The sequence below is a fragment of the Papilio machaon genome, chromosome 20, assembly GCF_912999745.1.
Source record: "Papilio machaon chromosome 20, ilPapMach1.1, whole genome shotgun sequence".
Taxonomy (NCBI): Eukaryota; Metazoa; Arthropoda; class Insecta; order Lepidoptera; family Papilionidae; genus Papilio; species Papilio machaon.
This window is the reverse complement of record NC_060005.1, coordinates 6,716,341-6,743,071: the sequence shown is the minus strand read 5'-3', so window position 1 is coordinate 6,743,071 and position 26,731 is coordinate 6,716,341. Positions and strand designations below refer to the sequence as shown.

The 26,731-nt window shown below is 33.6% G+C and overlaps 1 protein-coding gene across 1 annotated transcript in view; it reads left to right on the top strand.

Annotated features, from left to right (window-relative positions):
* The window catches only part of LOC106711531 (chondroitin sulfate synthase 1), a 33,652-nt gene that overhangs the window by 5,298 nt on the left and 1,623 nt on the right, over positions 1-26,731 (top strand). Inside the window, exons 2-4 of the mRNA XM_014503868.2 lie at positions 21,732-21,872; positions 26,005-26,185; positions 26,473-26,630. Coding sequence (XP_014359354.2) covers positions 21,732-21,872; positions 26,005-26,185; positions 26,473-26,630 — 480 coding nt within the window. The remainder of the gene's footprint in view (positions 1-21,731; positions 21,873-26,004; positions 26,186-26,472; positions 26,631-26,731) is intronic.

The following is a 26,731-nucleotide window of genomic DNA, read 5'->3' as shown; positions in this document are numbered from 1 at the left end:
GAAACCTCCACAGTTGAATTTTTTGTCACTTCGTCAGATTACAAACACCTTAACTGGTTTTAAACAATTATGATTTACTTCCTGTTTTTACTGTTTTATAGTAGCTTAGAAGTTATTTAATTAAAGGCCGACAAGTATGATGAAATTATCTGGGATCATTTGGAGACATGAGATGAGAAGTACGAAGTATCCTTAACTCTTTCATCTTAGACAGATCCTAAGATTTATCCAGAGATTTCGAAAAATTTTGTGTATTAAAAAATGATAGAGCGCATTGTATTGGGTATAAATTCTATTGTATTTCTTTGCTGATGTGTGCGGGTTTTAATCTTACTAATATTATAAATGCGAAAGTTTAGATGGATGTTTGTAAGAAGGTATCACCAGAACGGCTCTATGGATCTTGCTAAAATTTAGCACAAATGTAGACCATAGTCTGGAAGAATACATAGGCTACTTGTTAAGTTTTTTTTTATTCCGCGCGGACGGAGTCGCGTGCGACAACCAGTTACGTTTATTCGTTGCTGTAAAAAGACGCGTTCCACAATTTTAGTTCTTAAAATATTATGATTCACGCGACCGCCTGATAGTGAACTAATTCCAAGAGGTCATTGACACGGCGGAAGTAGGTGAGGTTCCGTCCTCCGGACCTTACCAGCTGTTGTAATATAACAAACGAATATAAACCGTAATACTTAGGCATTATGTTACAAATTCATTCGTAATAATATTTCGCGATACCCTTTTGTAATATTTTTACAGTCTATTTATTAAAGGTGACTGGGAGATAACAAAACGCGCGTTTAAATGCCCGCCATTGTTATGATTTCTCTTTATATTTATGTATATTAACAATAGATGGCGAAATTTCTTTATCAGCTGGGACACATTGCAATTTCCGAGTCACACAATGATCACGTAGACTCGTACGCATTGTAATAACTTATTGGTCACCTAGTTTTATAATCTACATCTTGTCACTTCGTACAATTTGTATTTTAATGTAGAAACAATAATTAAAATTTTCTTTGTACAATGTCTTACGACTATTCTATACATTTTATCTCTTAAGTCCACAAAAATGTTGACACAAAAATACATATATCGATAGTCATACAACTAAGTTTACTTTTGCAAAACAAGTTTCTTGAGCAAAAGAGGCAATTATTCCAAAACTTTTAATTAGCGGCCTTAGATTTAATTATTAAAATTATCTTAGCCTTGACTAGATACATCATGGATAGATGCAGGTTAGATAGGAAGGCAGGTTATGTGTAAATGGATATAAAACAATGAAAAAAGGATGAGAGAATTAACAAAATGATCGGAATACAAATGTTAACACCTGCGACATTTACACGAAATTATTTAAATTTTTTCGATTGGTATTTCTAATCGAGTATTAAAAGGATAACAGAAGCAAGGTCCGGTTTAACGAGCTAAATAAACCGTACCCTACCTTAGAGCTTCCGGAATTTGATATCTTTGTGCAACTACTTTTTAATATATATAATATAGCAACTAACGCTTAATTAAGTAATATATAAGAGAAGGCGCTGCCTCCCGAAACCCAGTTTTAACTAGTTCGGGAGACAGAGCCCCACTAATTTTGTGAAAAAAAAAACTACAAGTTATGTAACTGGTGTTTCAATGTTGGTACAGTTCAAAAAACATATTGCCCTCCCTCTCATTCTTTTTTAAAAAAAACAAGACAACAGATGTTTTAATACATGTATTTTTGCGTTGGTCTACTGTAAGACAATCATTAGTCATATCATACGTGAAGCAAAAAGTTGTAGCCCTTTTTTAGGACATTTGCGGAGAAGAAATGCATAAAGCTATTTTTATCAAAATTAGAAAATAATCCAGTATGAATTATGGTAGAATTTCCATTATTGTGTGAATATTATTTTTAATTCCCACAAGATACAAATATGATATGCCTAAACATAAACATAGTTTTATCACGGTAAATATACAGTGGACCCCCGATAATCCGGCCCCTGTCTAATCCGGCGCCCCCTGTAATCCGACATGACTTAGAATTACATGTATGAAAAAATTGATGAATATTTCAAAGCTTCATAATTTGATATAGTATTCACTACATGATTTTTATTAATAATTCTTGATTATTTTGGTAGATATGTATGTGCATTTATGCTTAGTTTTATAATAAAACGTAAGTTCTCAATTGTTATTTAATTTACTAAATTCGACTTACATAAATTAAGTCTGATTTGTACTTCAAAGTACATACATATGTACGTATAATATATAGATTCTTGTCATTAGATATGTAATTTGTCGGATTACAAGGTACTCTTTCGTAAAAAAATCCGGACTATAGGGGTCTTAGGCAGTGTTCTATAATCCGACAAATTCGATGGTCCGACACTGCCCTGCATAATGTTTGCCGGATTACCGGGGGTCCACTGTATTCAGAGCGCGATATTCTAAGGTCAAAGTTGCAATCTGTACCAGGAAGACAACTTGAGATTCCATTTTTTATAATAATTACATATTGCATAAATGTAGAAACGTAAAATCTGAGCAAACCTTAAAATTTTTGGGTATTCGGTACCCATATATTCGGATACTTTTTAAAAACATGTAACATATTTTTCAGGAAAACAGCAAATAAGAGTCAATACCTGATAGCACCCGTGGTTATTGTTCACTTTATTTATTTAATGTATATTTAAAAAGTCCTTCCGTTTGAATCAATCGACTCCAAAGTCGATTTTGTACAGTGCTATTCAAACTTTATGACGGTTTATATTTAATAGGCATGTTTTGTTTTATGCTAGTTAATTTTAAATAAGTAATCGTAATATAGACGTTTATGCGTAGCATTGATTGTTATAATGGGTACAGGTATCCTTTACGACCAGCGCTGTTCTGATGAGGTAACTTGCTTTCATGTTTTATGGCGGCCATAAATTTTAACTACATAAGTTCCGGTCCGTAGTTAATGTATACCACTCGTCTTGAGCTCGAATATTGAACGCTTTTTATGAAATAGAAATTATTTGCGTCTTCCTAGTTAAATTATGTTAGTATTTAATAGTAAAATTATTAAAGTTTACAGTTAATTAAATTTATTATGTATGTACATAATGTCAAGATTTTATAGTACTTTAGAAAAGCGTAATTATTTCCGTGTTGAAATTTTTAACCACTCTGTAAAACTGTTGTAGATTTATTTATGTTAAAGCTTCTTCGCGAAAGCAATAATTATGTGTCTATACCCCTCTAAACTCAAAAGAAAGTTCTCTTCTTTCTTGTAACATGTCTATTTTGTATAATTATTGTTATTTCGCAGTCGGTGTCGGCCGAAGTAAATAGGTGACATTTTATATTTGAGACGTATTAGACATACTTACGTTTATGTCCCTACTTAGGCCGAAACCGACTCCAAAATAACAATAATTATACAATACAGACATGTTACAAGAAAGAAGAGAACTTTCTTTAGAGTTTAGAGGGTTCTCATGACATTATTTTGTTACTTTTTATTTGTGCAATTTGTTTGAGTTGGTTTTTTTGAAGTTGGCTATTTTTTTTTTCTTAAAATTTTATACATATTCTATAAAATTTTAAGATGTTGTAAAATAGTCTATCCGGTCTAAACTTCTTTAGTTTATGGTTCTATGTATTTAGTTCAAGAACTTAATTAACGACAGACGCAGTAGAATGTTGGGGTCCTAAAAAAGCATCTAAAATCATGGTTATTGAAACTCTTTTGTGACATTGACATTGCTGCGTGTATGCGGGTTTTAATATAACTAATATTATAAATACGAATGTTTCGATGGATGGATGTTTGTTAGAAGGTATTTCCGGAACGGCTCAACGGATCTTGATGAAATTTGGCACAGTTGTAAAACAAAGTCTGGAAGAACACATAGGCTACTTATTATGTTTATTTATTCCGCGCATACGGAGCCGCGGGCGTCAACTTGTACTTGAATAAAATAAATTCAAGTGACTGGCCTATTTGTCACCATATCCCCACGCGTGTTGGAGTCGCGGGTTGTAATACAATACCTGCCGCCACAAGCGTAATTTTATTTACACGAGGGCAGAACAGAGCAGTAGAAAGTGCAGTATTGCTATTATTTGAACGCGCTGTATTGTCTGGGGGTTTTGCTTTCAAACAACAGCAGCACTACTACTGCTTCACTTCACTGTTCTGACTTCGTGTGAAACAGGCATTAGTGTAGTATTGTTCCTGTCAGCAGTACACGTAAACATTGCAATAATAGTGGTCGATAACAAATTAATTAAAAAGGTGCGACTTCTTTAGTAAACCACATAAGTGGTTTGGCAAGAAGTTCGGTGTAACCTTATTAACATACCTAAAATTAAAATATATATCTTACTAATATTATAAATGCGAATGTTTAGATGTATAGATGAATGGATGTTTATTTGAAGGTATCTCGGGAAAGGTTCGACGGAACTTGATGAAATATGGCACGGATATAGAACATAGTCTTGAAGAATACCTAAGCCTAGACTCTTACCTATACCTAGGAACTTATTACGTTTTTTTTTAAATTTAAATCTACAACTACAATGCGACATATTATGTAGGTACTTATTTGGTCTGGTAAGAAAAGCGCTGTTCTCGGTTGGTTGTGTTAAAAAATATGTGAAACCTACTTGATACTATAAGACATGATATATATGAAATAATTACTATTTTCATTAAAAAAAAAAAGAATTTAAACTTGATTTGTGTTTAAGTGTCGAAAGATAAATGTACATATACATAATAGGTATAATTGAAACATTTACTCATAAGTACTTATTATAAGTACAATTTAAATCGTTTATCGATCGATCACTTATGTTTCTCGATGTACGATATTTCAACAACTGTTTTCTGTTCATTCAACTTTTTAAAACATCAAAAGAATTCGATTCGACTTTACTATGGAATTTAATCATAGACATTATTTTTTTTATATCTATTAAAATCTATGTTACATTGAATAGTAAAATTAATTTTATTGGATATCAGTTACGTTCGGACAGATGCCTAAATTTAATAGCATTTCCTGTCTATTGAAATGCTATGGCCTTGGGGCCGTGGTTTGCATAAACCCAGTTCACAGTCCTCGACCGAATGTGCATGCAATTTCCAACCTTATCAACTAGTGTTAAATTGTATAATTGCATCAAAGTGTCTAACACTTATGCCCAAATAAATTAGTTGTCAGAGCAAATTTGCAATCAATGAAATTGATTGTTGCCTATCGTTGGACAATATTGTCTTTTTGTCAAATGGAGCCAATAAAATTGTGTTCTTATTTTAAAATGTCGTGTTTGCTTTTTTTCTTCTCTGTGGTACAAGAGCATTAACCGGATGGCCAGTTACTGAACACGTGTGAGTTTTAATAGAACTATTTTGAAAAAAGAACGAATGTTCTTTTTAATTTTCTCTTGCTAATGTTACGTACATTGACCTTACGGACAATAATGGCCGCGGCGTGTGAGTTTTTTTTTACAATTTTGCGCGGTTTGCATCTATTTGCATATCGATAAAAATGATGGAGCATTGGATATCGCGAGAAACCAATGTAAAAATTGTTACAATAACGGCAAACAACTATTTTATAACTTGGAAGCTAATATTAGATGTTTAAAAAATCACATAAAACATGATTATTTATTTACCGTGGGTGAAGATAATTATGTTTTATACTACATTTCAACATATTATTGTTTTTGTAACTATCGCCAATAAATATCACTGGTTATAAAAAAAAAATAATCCAAACAAAAATATTTTCCTTTATCATACTGACTCACTTTTACGAGCAATTTTATCGCGTCTTATCGCGCCCTATTAGTTTTAACAAAATCGTTGAGTTGAGAAATTAATTGGAACTATTCAATATTCAGACAACTTCACACTAACGTACTATGTATTTTCAAAATTGCTTAGTATCCGACTGTTTAGTTTAGTATACATGTACGTTCGTAAGGATGTAAGTCTGTTGTATTGTCACCGTCTGCCTGCCTCAAAAACGATGTGACCGATTTTGGTACGTGACAAACCACCAAATCCATTCGTATTTTGTATTATTGATGGTAATAAAGTGAGTCAATCTTGTTTTTTTTAATTAATTACTAGAATGTAAAAGGTTTTGCTTTGAAGACCAGTAATGTCTTGTATTTATTTCTTTAAAATATAAATTCATTCTTCTATGCAATTTAAATCAGCGAGTCATATGATATATGTACATGTAAGAACGGCCACGTTTCCTCGTCCTATGTTCCGTTCGCACGGTCAATACAGTTTGTGTTTAATACCCGATATTGGTCGAATATAACTCTTTGACTATGAAGAAACGGACTGGGTAAAGACCCGCTGTGGTTTTAAATACACGTTGTACAGACACTTTTCGCAAGCGGTAAAGATAACACGCATAATCACACATGTGCATAATCATCCTGACACTTACGACTCTATGAACGCATACTGATTCAAAAATAAACAGACACGAAGCGAGCACACAAGCAAGTTTAGTTGTTAATGTTAGTTTTTGATTCAAAGAGGGCAATGCGCGCTTGTCAGGTCCTGTCTTTTAGAAGTCAAAGAAATAACACGTAAGCCGTTCGAACTAGACGGAGTATGTAAACCGACACTAAGATCACGCCACGCTTACGCTGTGGTATTTTTAAACGTGCACTAACATTGCGTAAATGTTTGAAAATGTAGCGTATTGTCATGTAATGTCAACGACCACGGTATCATTATAACATATTTATTTCTTTAAAATTACTGCACCTGTTGTATTTTTTTTTTTTGCAAAAACAGTAAAACACCGCGAACGCCTTGTAATCAATCATATTTCTAAATCCTAAAGCCTTAAGTTGTTTTTCCTTAAGAAGGTGTATCTTATTTTCTGGTAATATTAATAACTTTTGTATCAGTCGCGGATTTGCGTGATGAAATAAATTAGTGGTCGTAAGATTATGAAGAAACTAGCGTGACCATAAACTAGTGCTTGACCACGATCTCACCTGATGTTGAGTGGTGATATGTCGAATGAAGGACATAAAGAAAAGACGAAGCAAATATGATTGCTATTTTACATATATATATTATTACCCAGATTAGGTCAGCATCAGTATTGGCTCTGTTTGTTGTGAAATGCGTGGAAAGCATCAGTTGTTACTGTGCGACTTATTAAGGTCAATCAGTAGACACTCCAAATCATTTCGCGACACAAATTCGTGTTCACATTTGTCGGTGAGAAATACGTTTATTTTATGCTTTTGACTTATTCTGTCTGTGTACGGTTATCATATAAGTTTAGTTTAAATAAATAAATACTATTTAATATTTTATAAAACTAGTGCTCGAAATCTAGTGGATATTGTTACATAAACATTGGCAAATTTCTTAGTTTACAAACAAAGCATAGTTTGGTGTTAGTTATATAATGTTTAAAAGATATGGAAGAAAAAAAAATCGTATTTTTTAATCAGGGAAACATGTATGCTAGTAATCGCATTTGTGTTTCACCGTTGTAATTATACCGCATTAGGAAACTCTACAAGGCGATTGACTTACATTTTTATAGTCGGAAATAACGCGGTTATCTGCCTCACTAAAATAACAATGATAACAGGATTATTTTAAGATTTATCAGTCAAATATTACAAGCATAAGTTTTTAATATTATTAGATAGTAACTAATATGAATTAAATTAATAAAATGTTGAATTCTCAATAACATATTAATTAAAAATTCCGGTAACGCGAGACACAAATACTATTAATGACAGACTATCCATTTTCCCGCGCAATGAGTGATGACATCTCCACAGAGTAAAGAACTAAAAGAGACAAACTTTTCAACAATTTTAATTCAAAGTTTATTCCTTTATTAAAATTTTCCTTAATTTGATTTTGTGTTTAGTAGAGAATTAAAGTCTACCTCTAGATAGCCATTAGCAACAAGCTCTATTGTATATAATTATGAAATCACTCTCGACTTCGCTTCATTAGTTTCGTAGAACCTTAACACGCCCATCATTTTTATTCGCCATTGTTATTTGCCCAGTTTACGAACGTCAATCTTTTTTATTTAATAACATGCAATAAATTTTGTTATATGTAGCATGAAGCAAATGTTTGTACGATTATTTATAAAATTATTATTCAATACTAAAAGTATTGTAAACAACTTTTTTTACATTTTGTGTTCAACAAAGACTAAAGTTTAAACTTGTGTAAAATTTCTATATATTGAAGTTTTTGACATACAAATAAAAACGCCTCGCTTTTCCAATATCCATAAATCTACTATGCATTGCCGGAATCTCGTTACCAACATTTTTAATGTAGATTTAAATGTGAATAATAAACTCCGACTGGTAAATAACCTATCTATATTCATATTTGCCGTGAACCTTGTTTAACCGTCGGAGTTGAAGGCCTATCATTAACTTCAAACTTGACGAGAGATTAAGATTTTTTTATAGCTTTGGGTTGCCATTTTCTTTTAAAAATGTTGTTTATCTCAGACTAAAAAAAAATAGTCCAGATAATGTTATAAGTATCCTGACAAAATTATTAAAAATCTCTCCAAAATGCTTAACATATTAATACTTACTGATATTATTTTGATAATTACAACTACAAATTATATTCATGTATTTTATAAGAAGGTGTAGACGTGTTACAATTCGGCGCACGGCCGCAAAGATCGACCGTCGTTAAATTGTTTCATGTTTTTTTTAAAATCGTAAAACGGCAACACCGGGTCACTGGCCGCTAATTTACTGCAAGGAGTTTAGTATCAGAGACACGAATTGTATTTTTTTAAATCGCATTACTTACTTAATAATAGGTTTGAACTTTTTTCACTCATCTGATAGTTTTTGATTATGGAACTTTGTAACCGAAGTTTAAATATCTAAAATCAATGTTTTAATGTTACGGATTAAGTGTTCCTTAAGGCAGTTACTCTCAATAACGCCGTTAGATTGCTACAAACATCATCTTTGACATTTTTATGCTAATGTAACTCTAAAGATGCCTGTATTTGCAAAGGGTTGTGTTTGCGACTGTAATATCGAGTTGTACGGGCCAAGAAATCTTTTTTAAACAATATACGGAACCATCCATGTTATAAAAAAAACTTAATATACAATATCTTACGAATCTAATAGACGTACTTCTTACGCAGTCATAAATTATTCTTTGTTTTTATTCAAAGCACTTAATTTTTAGCGCAAATTAAAAACTCAGTGTCAACGTTTGCCCCATGACCTGAAGCTATCGTAAAAGCGTAGAGTTATAAATTGTTTAACGTATGAAGTGTCATGTGTGTTTCATACGAGAGCAGTAGAATGACAGAGGACAGTACTGCTATAGTGTCACCGCACAACAGTATCAAACAATATCAGTACTGCTCTGTCTTTTGTTCTGTCCTCGTGTGATTCTAGCATTATGAAGGTTCAGACGGGACACTTTCAATTTCAGACGTTGTGCGAAGTCTTGTGTTGGTAAGTTTGTCAAGCGGGTCGTTGGCCGGCTGTGCCAATGCCATGGCGTTATTAAGAGAAATTGCCTGATTGAGCCTCGACTTGTAATCGGACTGTTGTTCACTTTCAGCTATAGATAGTAATTTGACAGCATCGCCATGGTATGCTCAATGACTTAAAAGTAAAAACATTGATTTTTTGGTTCATTACAATTTCACATGATGTCGAAATCATTTAGAGCAGCTTCCTAAATCTCAAAACAGTACGATTTGAACGAAGAATACTCTGTACGTGGCAAATGTGCGTTAAGAACTTACACGACACTTTGATTATGTATATTGGATGAGGAGTGGATATCTTGTTGTGGATGACAAGCTTTATGTATCGTGGAATGAATGTTCCGAGGCGAAGAGGGCAAAATGATTAGTTTTTGTTCGTCTGGGCCGCGCTTTTCGATATACATTTATTTCGGATGATCGATGGTCAGTATTGTGCCTTTGTTTATGCTGAATAATATCCGCAATAAAAGCTAAGAGTATAAAAAAAATTGTCAGTTAATCAAAAGTTAAAAATGTGTGAATCTTTTCAAAGTATTGTACAATTTTATTACAGGCCAACACTTGTCAATTATTTTATTTTTACATTAAAGATTTTGTGGTGTTTGTCAATAAATATAAAATACAATGTTTGAGGTTATCCAGTCGCGTGGCATGCGCAGACGCATTTAGTGGTCACAAGCTACCGTTACTGAATAGCTGTTAGTGGCAATGCTATCTTGATATATATCTTAAGATATTTTATCTCGTGTATATATCCCATCCCAATCAGGTATTTCTTGACGTTATATTTAAGCTATCAATATATTTGATAAAATTACGATATTAGATTTAAAAAAGTAGGTTATGATAATGTATCCATATCTGTCAATCGGTTGTTAAATAAATTTTAAATCTTTATAGATTTCTGTTAGAATGGAAAATCCATAATGCATTTTGTCTGATATATTGGGCTCTTTTACTTTACAAATAACTGGTACTATATTTTAATTTATTCTTAAATTACGTTATTCAAAAGTAAGATAGTCGTAATATTCTCCTTGCACGAACTAATAGTTTATTGAACTTGAAGAATAGCATCGTTTTCTTATTCCTTTGTTACGATTTAAGATGCCGGATATCATTTTTTGTCGTAAATTTTACGCTACAATAAAATAATAGAACATTAGAAACAGTTGACAGTTTATACTTATATACTTTGGAATTTTGGTAGCAAGATTAGGTCGTAATGCATTAGCGTTTATTGAGATAAATATCTGCATTCGTTCGGCACCTTTGTGGTTAATTTCATTGCCAATACGCACTGATTTGTGCAAAGTTAAACATCTTATCTTTGTAATTTGTCAGACCGCTTGGACGGTTGACATTATTTTAAGGCAGTAGTCATTGTGTTAAATAGTGTAATGATAGACTTAATAATATTTTTTTTGTATATAATATAGTAGTTCGTATATTACAAATACAATTATAAACAGTTTTAATTTAAAAAATATCAATACAGACTTTAGACTGTCTGTAGACCTAGTTCTGACATTTCGGGGGGAAATAGGTATCGAATAACACCTCACACGTCAAAAAAGTTTCAGCTGTTAAGGCAACAGGAGGTCTAAATGGAACTAACATACATACAAACCTATATAATATAATACATAAAAACATTCTCGCGAAAAACTCCCGTCTTGTCGTCTTGAGGTACTCCTAAAAATTAAGTTTATTTCGGCTGGAACATTGAGTACGTAGTCTTTACAACAGAATTGCCGATTACTCTGACTAACTATCTAAACATTCGCCTGTCATCTTCCATTAGTTAATGACTAGTTTAGTCCCCCCAGTCTTGTATCCATATATCAAGACGTGGCACGATATAGCTGCCACTTTAATACATACTGTGATTGATTTCTGGCAATAAATTTTATTAATGTTTATTTAACAACTAAAAAAAACATAATCACGCCCTTAGCTAAGAAAGTAAGCAGTAAGGAGAGAGATAACGAATTGGCGAGGTACTGGCACACATTTTTCGCCTCTTTGCAACCAAAAATATTTTTTCGAATCTGAATTATAGATACCTATTTCTACTGTTGAGTTCTACGTAACGGAATATATGCAATCTTAAAATTGTAATTCCGCATTGAGATAGCTGTCGAGACAGCGGACGCTGTAACTAGAGGAAGCACCCACTTGCCCCCTCCCCCCTACCGTATGAGACATGACACGAAATGTGCTCGAGGATGTGTCAATCTTACGTAGACGCGACCTTTGTTTGAGAGCTTAATTATATCACCGGGATCTAGTATTTCCTTACATTTGTGTTTTTTTTAGTTTTACTATGATAATGTCGACAAGAATAAGCAATTAAAGTTGCTTGTATTATATTTAATGAACTATAAAGAATACATAATTTGACTATCAAAGGAGTCATAACACAAGAACGGTTTTAGTTTCCTTACGCGGAATACAATGAACAAAAATTTGATAAAATTAACATGAGAAGTAATTTACTTTATTGTGACTCATATGATTATAACAATGTACAATATATCGTCTCTTTGTAAAAGTTATTTAAGCACAAGGAAAATGTTATCTTTCTTTCTATTGAACACAATATAAGAACAAGAAAGTACGTAATGCATTCTTTTAAAAGACAAGCTGTTTAGTAGGTCAGTTCATGTCGACGATAAATCAATAGCCCTCGACTTGATGTAGGGAGGTCGACTTACTTCGTCTGACGTACCAGCTCAGACATAACGCTAGTTTAGACCTACATTGAATTATTATTGTGTTCATTGGTAAACAATGAACTGATTTCTTTTGAGTTAGTAGAAGCTTATGATTATAATCCTGCCATAAATTGGTTAATTATTTTAATGCACAAGGAATTTAAAAATAAAATAAAAAAACTAGTATACATCATGTTTGGATGTCTGAAACATTTGCCCTCCGGCTTGTACGTGATTCAATTAAATTTAAAATACGGTTAGACATATCAAGTGTGATGTCTTGTGCCGCTGCTGTTTTGTTGCTGGCCAGTAAGAAAATGAACACCTTCCGTGTATTTTGATGAGTAAATAAGCCACGATATTACTTTTTATTAAATTTAAAATGTACCCAAGTCGCTTTGAGAAAAGGATATTTCGGTGGTGTTTGGCTCAGTAGTGACTGTACACTCATTAAAATGTTTGTACATTTAAAGGTATTGCCGTTATTTGTTACCTTAATTCTTCAAGTCATTGTTATGTTTTGAAGAATTCTTGCCTTTGCCAATTAGATAAACAGCAGTAATTCCTGCATAAAATTGTGTGGCTTTCTTTAACCTTTAAAATGAATTAATATTTAGTCCTTGATATGTACATAGTTTGAATTCTTTGTACTTTTATCTTGATGCCTTCCCACAGCTGAAATATATCAATATAGATAATAATCAACATTTATTGATTCTTTTGTAAAAATGAAAGATAATTTTGTGTTATCTGTTAATTATTTTTTTATGGTATTAATAAAGGAAGTGGTGAATAAAATGAAGCCTTGCCTAGTCACTGATAAAGTCATATTATTTGACAAGAGGTGAAAACGAAACACAAGGAAACATACAGTTTGTCAGAAAGGTACATAAAAACCAGAGATTCATCCTTTGAAAATATTCTCGTGGGCCTTTATCTTCGCAGTTGACAGTCACCGTGGGTTCTTAGTGAAAACTCGAATATCAGGATACGTATTAACTTGTAAACAATTTACTTTTTTCAAACGGAACTTGCGAAAGGCGGAGGACCGCGTACTGTGGAAGGCATTGGGAAAGGCCTATGCCCAGCAGTGGGCAGATAAAGGCTGTTGATGATGATGATGATGAAACGGAACTTTATTGTTTAGAAGAGAACTGCATTGTCTTGTGTGAGTGTAAGGCAGCTGTTCACAGTCGACGAATATTTAAATATCATCATCTATGTTATTAAAACAAAAATGTGCCAGTATTTTTAAAACTAGTTTTATTATTTTTAAAAGTAATGCAAATGTCACGTTTGCGTGACGAGCGTTATCTTATGTTAAATCAGTCACGATAACCGTAACTAGGTGACCGCGGTGCCAAAGTAAAAATCTAACCGTGAGTTTACACTGTAGATAAATTTCTACAATGTATGGATGTTTCACCATATGAATACGACCCTGGAAACGTAAACTTGTATCCTTCCTCCCTCTTAAATAAATTAAAAAAAATATTTGTTCGCTTCTCAATCAAAACTAATTGCATATCAAAAAGTATTTAAAAATGAATTATTATGTTTGAAATATACGAAAGAATGACGGAAAAAGCAAGTCATACTTGTTAGAAAGCAAAGATAATTTGCAATTGAAACAAATACTCACCTTTTTAATTAATTACTAAGCATGTACACATCGATAGTTAGAAAATAGTAGTATTATTACAAGGAAGTAACTTACCGTGGATTTTACACAAAAATATCCGTTAAAAACATGTTTCTATCTTTATTTTGTCAAAGGTAATGACAGGGATAACGATATATTTTATACAGAAATTTTGGACTCAGAAACTAACGGTTAGTAACCTAATTTGAAAACATTGAATACTAATATTCGTACAAAATGTGTGGTATTTTGTTAATGTAAATAGACTCTACTCGACTGAACGTACGTCACCATTTTATTCATTTTATAACATCTTATTTCATCACCATTTCCACTGTACATCTTTTGTCCTTATAATAATGTTTATATAACAGTTTTGTCAAATACATCGTAAGCACATTAGCAATGATTACTAAAAGAGATTTCACTCTAGACTCCAAAAATATTCTAAACAGTCAACTCAAATGCTTTATACAAGTTTTAAAATCACCGTAACACTTTCTATTAATAAATCTTTGCGGTTGAGACACGGCATGTAATAAGTTATTAAACGGCTTCCTTACGACCTCCATAAAGATCAAGGCGCAGGTGAAGTCTACACAAACTCGTCTTTATGTCTGGTTTATATTATGCCAGTACAGTAGGACAGTTGCGCTGGCCTGGAATGGAGTGTTTTTGTTTACTGGCGTCAGTTAGTGTTCACATTATGCTAGTTGTATGTTAGCGCTGTCTTACTGTACTGGCGTAATGTAAACCAGGCATAAGAAATCTCGCATCCTCGGCTCAGCTAATAATGGCCGATCATGCAGGCTAGTGACGCACTCGTGACGCGTTTTTACGTTTGGAAAAATATTTTATAATCTGTATTTGAAGCTAAATGTGTACGTATTATCATTAACATTGGCTATAAAATGTAATCAGTTAGTGCATGTAATGAACTAAAAAAACATTCCATCGCTTTTAAGGTAAACTTTTTTAATTTTAAACTAGATGGTCTTAACGCTCATATCAAGAATTTTGAGCTTTAGCTCACACTGCGTAAAACAAGTGATCGTTATGAAAAATTACATATAGGTACAGCGAATTTTTTCCAGTACACAAAAAAAATAAATAAATAAAGCACTGAACTATAGTCAACAGAACTATCAATACGGTGGTTACGTAGTTGATTAACAAGTACATGTAACAATTTGACCCTAAGACCCGACCATATTTCCTATTATCAAGTCTAGCTTAGTGTTTATAAACAAACACTAGATGCAGCACACTTAAGTGGACCTAATGAATGGACTCTCGTAGACCACCTAGACCGGTCGGATGACCTGTAATTTACTGTCGGAGAAAGCTTAAATTGCTAAACATACTTTTTGCTATGTAGGTCGAAGTCCCGGCTTCAATTCTGTGTATTGAACACTTTTATTAACGGTACAAGTCTTTGCAGTAATTAAAGTTTTTTAGTAGATTATAAACTCTATGCTTACAAGATATTTGCCGGTGAAAGATATAAAAAATACCTTTTAATTCAACTTATTGAAAATGAGGACATTGTTACGATTGTATAATACAGCCTTGTTAGTAATAAAAAGGGACGGTTTGATTGTTTGTTTGTTTGTATTGAAAAGCCCGAAATTACTGAAGCGATTTAAAAAATTCTTTCACTGATGGGAAGCTACATTATACCCGGGTGGCATAGGTTATGTTTATTACTAGATTTTTTAATACCGCGCGGACAAAGTCGCTGGCAACCGCTAGTTTATTATAAAGAAACATATTATTCATCTTCATTATATTAGTGAAATTTTCGGCTTAACTTACTATTTGGCTACCAACTAAAAAGCTATAAATCGAATCAGGATGCACGTGGGATTTGGTTTATTTAGTAAATTGTTCAACGATAACTACGTGGGTGGTTTGTATTGAGCACAGTAACCTTTAGAAAGTTCTTAAATGTCAAGATGTTTCCTGTCACAGAGTAATACGGTTATTTTTAATAACATGTAGTTGTCCGTCCGCGTGGAATTTAAAACACATAATCAGTAGCCTATGTGGTCTTCCAGACTATGATCTTCATCTATGGCTAATGTCATCCAGATCCGTTGAGCCGTTCTGGAGATACCTTCAAACAAACATCCATCCATCCATCCAAACATTCGCATTTATAATATTAGTAAGATAGGTAATAATGAATAAACTTCTTGGTCAATTTTACTAGAAAAATATATTTAAAAAAATCTTAAACCTGTTTCTCTGACTAACCGCAATCACCTTGGAAACAATTTTCGTGCGGTATAAGTTGTATTAAATTTTATATACGGTCATTTATCAGGAAAAATTAAGTAAATATTGGAAATGTAACAAAAGATATAATAAATGTATAGTGAAATATGAACAAAATAGTTCTAATGTTAAAAAGGATAACAGTTCTCTCTATGCTTTAGTTATTCTGTGCATCTAAGACATTTGCAAACAATAGCGATGTGCACGTGCAGGACGCGTCTTGTAAAAACTGGTCTGCTCTGTGTCAGCCGGGATTTTGTACACTGCGCAGACATCCTTTCCCTTTCAACATCACTAAATTATACCGTTATTTCTGTAAATATGGCGATGAAATACAAAAATAACGTAACCAAATAGGTTTAATAATTAAAAAATAATGTAGCCTATGTTTAGTGCACATGTCTGCGAAGAAATTTAAAGTCAACCAACCCGCATTGGGCTAGCGTGGTTGACTATGACTTAGGGTAAGCTCCGAGCCCCTCAATGTGGGCGGGCTGATGAGTTCTTCTAGAATATTCGCTATTCAGAACTCAGAGCAATGCAAACATTGAATGTCAATGATATTAATAATATTAATAAGGTTAATATTTGCGCTGATAACTGTTTGTTATTGCAGTTTAATTTAATTAACTGTTATAACTTAGATAGGACATTGTTTACTTTTCGTACAATGTAATTTGTTAAAACAGTTCTCGTTAATGAATAGTCTTACTTTGTTAGTTTAGAAAACAAATTCATAAAAATTATTACTAAGAAATTGGCAAAAAAGAAATATTATTTTAAAGCGCTACACACAAAGTGTACAGTATCGCTTCAGAAACGTAATACTGACAGCAAACTTGTATATACCTACTAGCTTTTACCCGCGATTCCGTCCGCGCGGATTTAAAAAAATGCACACAAGATAAAAAAAGTTCCTATGTCCGTCTCCTAGTTCTAAGCTACCTCCCAATCAATTTTCAGCTAAATCAGTTCGATCGATCTTGAGTTATAAATAGTGTAACTAACACGACTTTCTTTTATAAATATAGATCTGAACATCTTGTCATCCCTCTCACTTCCTTTTTAAAAATAGAGATAACACTATTATGTATTACACAAATATCTTTCGACGGTTAAATATCTCGTATTTATAATAATGCAATCTGCGAACTCCTATATTTAGATATAGATCGTATATATCGTATCTCTCTTAACGCCCTATTTCATTACCCCTATTATTTCATTCAACATATCCAAGGTTAGTACAGCACGTGTGCACATAGTTTAAGATCCGTTCATCTTAGTGTGACCTAGAGATGTCAGCTCTTAGTCAAACAAGCTTTTTGTAGACGCTTTGATTCATGTGGCCAAAGCTAACGGCTATAATGCGATTCAAACTTTATGGCAGCTCGCAGTTTACTCGAGATGAAGCGAAGAACACAATTTTAGGTATTGGTTGGATGTAAAAGGATGTAGATTATTACGGTGAAAGATAACATCGGTAGGAAATCTGTCTTATCAGGGAACTAATTCAAATACGTGTGTAGTTAATTCACACTGAGTGAGTGTGATTGTTACTGCACAATCACCTCTAATTTAGGTTCGAACACTTAGGGAATATGCGCTGACGACAAAGGATAGGAGACACATTCTTGTGTGCGTTTTCCTCCACCGATAATGGGCCTAGCAGGCAACTATTTGCACAGATTAATTTCAGCTAATCACGAGCTACAATAAAGTTTGCATCTTGATGTATGTGGGCCGCGAGCTCCGTGTGCCCGTGCTTTACAAACCAGACCACGCGGCTTCCGTTATGTGTTGATACACAGTTGTTTATTGCTATCTTACGGCATAAGCTTTATCGTAATACGTTATCGATTCTTGAATATAATAAAAATGAAATAAAGGTAGTTACTATTGTTTTATAGTTAGTTAACTTGCTGTCGCCCTCGACTCCATCTGCGCGGAATTAAAAATAAACTTTATTAGTAGCCTACGTGTTATTCCAAACTATGTTCTACATCTGTGCCGAATTGCACCAAGATCTATTGAGCCGTTATGGAGATACCATCTAACAAACATCCGCATTCATAATATAAGTCAGATTTGTATATATTTTATGTCAAATAATTTTTTTTTTCTTTGATAACTTGAGTAGAGGTATTAGTAGTCTACTGAAACCTTAAACCGGAATTCATTGTTATGAATTGTTTTTTGACTGTTATTTTTGTTAAGGGTTCGTTCTTTAATCACTTGCCTATTAGTTTCTGATCATTTTTCACAATTTGTGTATCCAAGAAATAGTAAATAAAATGATTTACGGCTATTGTTTGTGTTAAAGTTAGCAATTTGTGGCGTAACGATCAATTACGTTGCATTGCCGTGTATCGTTAGAATGCTACCGGCCTAATATGCAAATATCAACTCAATTTCAACCTCTTAAGTAACATTTTCAAACAACTAGTAAATTATTTATATAAACTTATTAAAATTTAGGTACATATTTGTAAAAGGTTAGCAAGACAATAAAATGTAAGAAGCTTATTTGCTTTCTATATTTTTGTTGAAATATTTCATCGTGACTTTTAAGAAAGTTTTCACTCATTTCAAATAATATTATGTAATTTTCGTTATGTTAATCCTTATATTAAACATTTGTTAAAAGTTTCGATAACATCAAGCGCTATGGTCACCCTAATCAGTTCCAGATATCTGATAATTATCGTGGCAAACTCCTTCCCTGTACTAAGTTATGAGAGCATCGGCTTCAGAACTAATTTCACACGAAGGCAGCACTGTGCTACAGAGCATTAGAACAGAACAGTACTACTATATCATAAACGCACAACGCTGAGCCAGAACTGAAGTTATCTATGTTTTGATAGGAAGTGTGTATGCAGTACTGTTATATTGCTCAATGTTCTACCCTCGTGTAAAAATAGTGTAACAGATGTTTTCAATTGAGTAGTGAGTGTGGATTGTTAAACTTCCACGGAATTCAACCGCGAGTGAGTTGCGTTAATGTAATACAATTACACGGAACTAGTGTTGGGATTTCGACCGAGTAAAAACTCGAAATGGATAAATACCCATAATTTCTATCTTTTTCTCGAGTTTTTATCCAAAAACATGGATAAAAACTATCTGCAATTTTAAAAATGAAATTTAACATAAACTTTGTTATTTCACGAATATACGAGATTGTAATAAAAGAAAAACAAAAATAAAATTATATTTAACATGCTTTATTAATCAATTTAATGATAAAAACAATTTTTGAATGCACAATTATTAGGTACCTCGTCGTATGTAATATTAATGTTAAAATTTGACAAAATACTTATGCTAAAGTAATGTGATAGCAATAATAATAATAATAATTAGTGCACAAAAAACTATTTTTGTAAAATATTAATAAATAGTTCAAATAAAAGCATCTAATCAAAGGTGGGCATTAACTCCTTAATCGTAAATAACGAAGTTAACATTTTGCTTAACGAATTAACTTTTAAGTTAACTTGAAAAAGTGTTAACGCTTTTATTAACTTCCGTTAAATTCAACTCCCGTTAATTTACTCCGTTAATCGTTACATCGAGAAATTGAGGAACAGAAGGTTAGCGTGGTTTGGACATGTTATGCGGAGGGATGATGTTCATTTAAACAAACTTATGAGATTGAATGTGGATGGCTATAAAGGTAGAGGCAGACCAAAGAAAGTATGGATGGATTGTGTAAAAGAGGATATGCGTAAGAAGGGAGTAAATTCAGATATGACGGATGATAGAGATGTATGGAAGAGTAGTACATACTGTGCCGACCCTCCATAGAGATAAGGGCAGGTTGATGATGATGATGATGAATCTTTACATTAGAAACTTGGAGACGCCACGCTCGTAGGTTCAGCTATGTTCGGCGGCTGTTAGCGAGTCGAATTGTGAACAAACGAGTTGATAATGGATATATATGTGAAATTCGCTAGCAAGTGTGATGCACCAGAGCGTCCGGGAAAGACGTGAACAACAGAACAAAATCAAAAGAAGGATCGAAAACACTTTCCTGCATTTATACTATTACACTTAGTCTAATACTTGAGGTACGAATACCACTAACTGACTCCAGGTTCAATTGCAATCAAAATAATCAAGTGTGAACAGATTGAATTAATGTGTTAGAGAATGTATAGTGAAATAAGTGTCGTCATAATAAGTGTGAAATGGTAAATTCAATTCACAAAAGTGTGTGCAATTCGTGCATATTATCAAAATACATCAAGGGATCTTCTTTTCACTTGTTTTACCTATTTCTCTCAGCCCCATAAGCAGTATAATGTTGGTATGGTTAACTTTTAACAAACAACTTTAACTTGCGTTTAATTTTCACTCCCTTCAACTTAATTAAATATATTCCGATTATATTTAATAAAAGTAATTTTTGCAGCGTTTTCTGTAATAACAAGCGATTTCTTTTATTATTGTGAATGTGTGCGTGTGTACTGAAAGATTGTTCTATCGCGGACGAAGTACATGGTGCTGAAAGTATATGTATTGCAACTTTATTTAAATTTGTTGAAGAACATAATTTTTCCACCAAGTTAAGAGGCTCAAATCGTTGACGCTTTTCCAGATAAAAGGTTTTTGCCAAAATCCTTCTTTTGCCTTATACGCAGCTAACTCTGCCATTACTTTTATATGCAAAAAACATGCCATTTCGTTAATAAAACCCATTGCTTCTAGTTCTTCGTCTTGATTAAAAAAAATTGATTCTTGGTTTCATTTTTAAGAATAGTTATATTAGGTAATACTCGTATGAGACGTATTTTAGATTTCATATCCTTAAATATCATTAACACCGTATGATATGAAGTCGTCAAAAGTTATTAATTTAAGCTTTTAATTAACTAATATTATACTAGCTTAAGATGAGCTCTTATAGTGGCACTTAGATGCTCGTGCGGTTCATACGACGATTACCTGGGCACTGCTCGGCATAGGCATAATGGGAGTGGGGACAGGATAAGCGAAAACAAAGAAATACGTGTGTTTTGGTACAATAAAATAAATATTAGACTCGAAAAAACATAAATATCCACTGTTTTGGATAAATATCCGATAAAAATGGGTAAAAACGGGTTTTTATCCATTTCGGATAAAAACTCGAGTTAATATCTTTTGAGTTTTTATCATCTGCCCATCACTACACGGAACAGATAGTTGCCTGGGAATGAGTCAAAAATTAATAGGGTAATTTATAGATTAAATTAGATGTGATGAATTTTCCTTACTGAATCTACAATAAAGTCCACCTTAGATTACTTAGAATTTGAATGTAGTAGTCTATGTACGGTATGACACACAAGGATCTTAACCTTTGTGTCGCTGTACTGAGACGTAATGAAAAAACATTTTGGAGTAAAAGCAAACATAGAAAAGCAAATGCCTTCCTGAAGGTCAGGGAATTCAAATTAAATCGTATTGTAAACTTAAAATATAATAAATTTTCTTTTTTCTTGTCATATTGTCAACTCTTATGTTTCCATGTTTCAGATGCAGACGATCCTGCACCATAACGGAAGCGGTTCGGCGGCGTACACCAGCACTCTCAAGCGGCGTGAGGTACACCGCGCCATCACGCTGCACCCTGTCAAAGACCACCGTCAGATGTACAGACTGCATACATACTTCAAGGTATTACAAGATTAAAATTGTATGGTAACTCGTGGTTGTAACCAGCTCTATCCTTTTATGGACTGACGATACCTAAAATTGTATTTTATGCGTCGTCTTGTTCAAATTGCGAAAGTCATAAAGGTCGAATGGCACTATAATAACTACAACTGATGTAGACTGCTCAAATGATCAGCTCAACTAAAATTGATGACTTGTAGATCTGCTCACAGTTTATATGTGTGAAGCAGATCACTGAAGCAGCTCGCAGCTCAGTTCAATTTTTACTTGAATAAAGTTTTACGGTTCGAGTTGCGAACTGCATAGTTGTAGTTCATCACGACGAGCCCTGAGCTGCAAACTTAGTTGTTGAGCTGCAGCTCAACAGTTCAAGTCAAATAGAATTTAACTGTTTTAATTGTTTCAAAGCTGATTTACACATATCTACGCTCAACAGGTGAAATACGAAGGCTATAAGACCAGCAATTCATCTGCATTTCGTCTGTTACGGATGTCCAACAACAACAAGTCCTTGATTAGGTGATCTACAGCTCATTTGCCGCATCAAATTAGTAATAATGTAAAGAAAACCATCACAGTTTTACTTTTTTTTTTTTAAATTTAAACATAACCAACAAATTACTCGTCAGTTCTCTGAACTATGCTTTATTTGTTGATAAACAGTTTTGTTGTTTGCACTTGTTCCGTGCCAATGTTTGTTCGAGAAACATACTGCATTAATTATTTACATTTAATTGTTTATTTATTAAAAATAAGCACATATAAAAAATAATCTACAATGAGATTTAATCAAATCTTATCACAATTTCAGAAGCGATGAATTTTTAGTATAATTATGTATATTTATACTTTTAATTGTACATCTAATACATACGTGTTTTAGTTTCTTAGAAGGGCCACTTGTTTTACGTTCAAAACGAGTTTTCAGGTGGTCAGTGACCCTGGCGATACAATGCTGCACTCAATAGTGTTGTCACAGATTCAGAAATGAAGCGTCATTACTGTGAGTTTCCACTGTTGAAATACAAGTATGAAAACATATTGTCGTCTCGTTCATTCTCTTCGAAAAGGACAAAGATAAAAATATGCTTTGTATAGTTTTTATGGTAAATAAACGAGTAAGCGTCTAACAGAATTCGTCAAACTAGCGAAGTGAACGCTTCTATAGACATTCGCATTTGCAGAAGCGTTCTCTAATTTTAATGCACAGAAGAGGGGACGCATAGAAAGAGAATGTTCCTTTCCTTATAAGGGTAATGTCATGATTAGCTAAAACTTTTCAAACTTAAAATCATCATCATCATCATCATCATCAGCTCACTATACGTCCCCACCGAGGGGCTCGGAGCCTACCCCAATTCAGGGTTGACTAGGCCATAGTCAACCACGCTGGCCAAGTGCGGGTTGGTTGACTTCACACATATCATTGAATTTCTTCTCAGATATGTGCAGGTTGCATCACGATGTTTTCCTTCACCGTAAGAACGTCGGATAAATGTACATATGTAAATCGAAAATCGAAAAACACATTGGTACATGGCGGGATTCGAACCCAGGACCTGCAGATTGCAAGTCAAGTGCTTAACCCCTGAGCCACCGACGCTCTAAAACTTAAAATGATAGTTGGAAAAATCTTTCTATTAAGTTTTGTTGGACTGATATTGAATAAGGTTATTTTTTAATTTTCTTAAATACATGTAATATGATGCATTAAAATATACCGATAGTTGGGTTTCTTATTTTGTTAAATGTGCTGTTACTTGTTGTTTATTAGTAGAACGTGGTTAGCAAGTTTACTGTCGAGAAAGTGAAAGGTTGAAAGGTCAGTCGCTACCGCATATTGCTTGATTCTTTCTACAAGACTCGTTGGCCTTGTAACGAGAAGATTATCACAAGTATTGTATATCATATTAGTTGCTCGCCTAATAACAGCGAAAGACATTTTTGTCATTATGTGAAAAACAAAAAGCCATAGTGGTATTTTATTCTTCTTAATTAACTTGAAATCCCTTCTCATAATTTGAGCAATATAGTCAGTCATCTTTACTGGCTCGAGTTCGATTATTGCTTAAACCTTTGAGGAAATAATCTTCTGATAGTTGATCGCTTGTCACATTTTGGACTGCGACACGCTTGTGCAAGATTTGTGCACCTTTGTAATAATGTTTTCTACAATAAACAGTCTACATTATTTTCATGTTTTTATAACCTGTTTTAAATAAATATTCACGTACGAAGTACAAAAGCTTCTAACTGGCAACACACGCAATAACTAAAGCCGTTATAAAAACAAAAACAAGTTATGGCATAACATATTTCTGTTCGTGTGATGGCCTACACAAGGCCCTTTCTAATACAAAGAGAACACCGCTAACAACGAAATGAGCCGTCAACGTGTTGAATAACACAAACTGATTGTTTGCTGACTCGGTGCGGCGCCTATGTTTTTTTAAAAGGTGACAAACGAGCAAGAAATATTAAAGTGCACATCACAACCGATTTTTGTTGAACATATAGAAATAAAAGGAGTCATATGAGTAATAGGAAATAGAGAGGAGTAGCAGGGATTATGCGATTAACTTGAGCCAGTTTCAAACTGTCGCATTTATAATAATTTATTTTTTTACCTAAATACCCGGCTGGTAGTAATAATAGGCTGCCCGGCTCTATATGAACAATTCAACTTGTGTTGAAAGTACTTAGGTTGAGTGCAGGTTCTTTTCTATGTTTAACTTCCATGCTCTATAAAATACTAAAATCGCCGCTTCGCCTCCCCTACATAACCTTTAATAAAGGTAAAACATTACAATGGCGGAGAAAAAACATTATCCACGTATAGATTAACACAATCAAGACAACAATGTCAATCAGCCATGCACCATGCAAGTCCGAAGAGAGAAGTCCCAGAGGTCAGAGGTAGATGATGACACGAGATACCTGTACAAAACGTTATACACTTTGAAGTCGTGGGTGCCCACATTTCGTATCTGTGTAGCTTCACCACAACACTAACATAATGAATTATTTAATTTTATTACCTTCGTATAAAAGAGTTAAACAAATTACCGGCGTCGGTATTTCCGTTCCAACATGACGTAGGTTCAAGAAAAAGTAAACAGACCGATGGATATAATAGTACGTATACTGCCATCTATTGATATTATGATTACACTAATTTTGTTAATTTAAAAAATCGTTTGATTTTAATTTATTATTTTACGATTGGTCTTACATTAAATTTATAATTTATATACTGAAGTAGATTTAAGCGTTGATTTTAATGCCTTGTTAGGCAAAGGTTTTAATAGAATTAGGTGAGATAATTACAGTGTTATTTTTAGTCTGCACAAACCGGATCGTGGCAGGAGCGGCGAGTACCGTTGTGTACGGACTGGTACTGATGTTGGCACAGACTATTTGCATATTATATTCGGGAGCAGTGCAATGAACGTTCGGATTCGCGCTTATTTAGCGCTAACGACATAGCTAATGTAGGATGACCATTATTGTATGGTTTAGCGATACCATTTTTATTAGGTATTTATTCGAAATTTTTATTAAAATGTCCCTTAATATCGGTCAATTGACGAACATTGAAAATGTAAATGATTATGAAAGAAAAATTTGGAATCAGTAGTCAAATGAATAAGAGCCATTATTAAAAAAAAAACTGTATTCAAATGTCATTTTAGTCAGTCTACGGTAATATTAATATTATAAATGCGAAAGTTTAGATAGATGGATTGATGGATGTTTGTTAAGGTATCTCCGGAACGGCACAACGAATCCTGATGAAATTTGGCACAAATGTAAAACATAGTCTGGAAGAACACATAAGCTACTTATTACGTTTTTAACTCCGCGCGGACAGAGTCGCGGGCGACAGCTAGTAATTAATAATAATGGTGTCATGTATTGTGGGCATATCTAATTACCGTGCAGTTTTACCGGCGCGTGTTATCTGACGCGGACGTGTTGATAGATCATGCCGCGGGGTCGGGCTTGTCTTTATAAGCTTACAACTTGTTGATTTGAATGACGCATAAACTATTCGGATAATATTTTTGACATTTTCATTATTGGTCACCTGATCACCTTCTATTATTGAAACGGTAATCTGTTTGTTTTACAGAACCTTCGTATCCAGGAGTTGAAAGAACGTTCGTTAGACCTTCATCGGGACATCGCGGCCTCTGTGCAGGAGCTGGGCGTGGACGCCGATAAAGTGGAGGATTACGTGTTGCCGGGTGGGGAGCCCCTCTTCCCGCACAAAATGGGAGAGGACGGCTATTTAGGAAACAATAGGATATTAGGTGAAATATTATACTGCATTGTCGCTGTTATCAGTCATGATGTCGTCTAGCAATCTATGATCTGATGTTGTAACAAAACTAAATTTTCTAAAAAAAACATTCATTTTGCAGATATGATTAGTGTTGCAAAGTAAGAAATAAATATCAAGCTACATAGAATTCAGTATTTGATCAAAAAATATTTGTTTATAGCCTTCTTAAAGCGCAAAGACTACGATAGGAGCGTTATAAGAAGAAATTTTATTATAAATAAATTTAAACAATAAATACGAATTTCTCGTTTCCAGGAGCGCCAATTAGTATGAACAGGTTCAAAGCTGATGACGTGGAGGACATCGTGCACTTTGACTTCATCAGCAAGTCCATCTACAGTATCAGCCATTCCAACCCCAAGCGCAGGATCGAGAGCCCGCTCAAGGAGGCGCTCGATGACGTCATCAGAGAGGTTGGTATTCACAATATCTTTAACTACTAATACTTTTTCTCTCGCGGTCATATTATTTTAAGCTATGTTATTTATGTGAAGAAGGATAATGAGAATGTGTG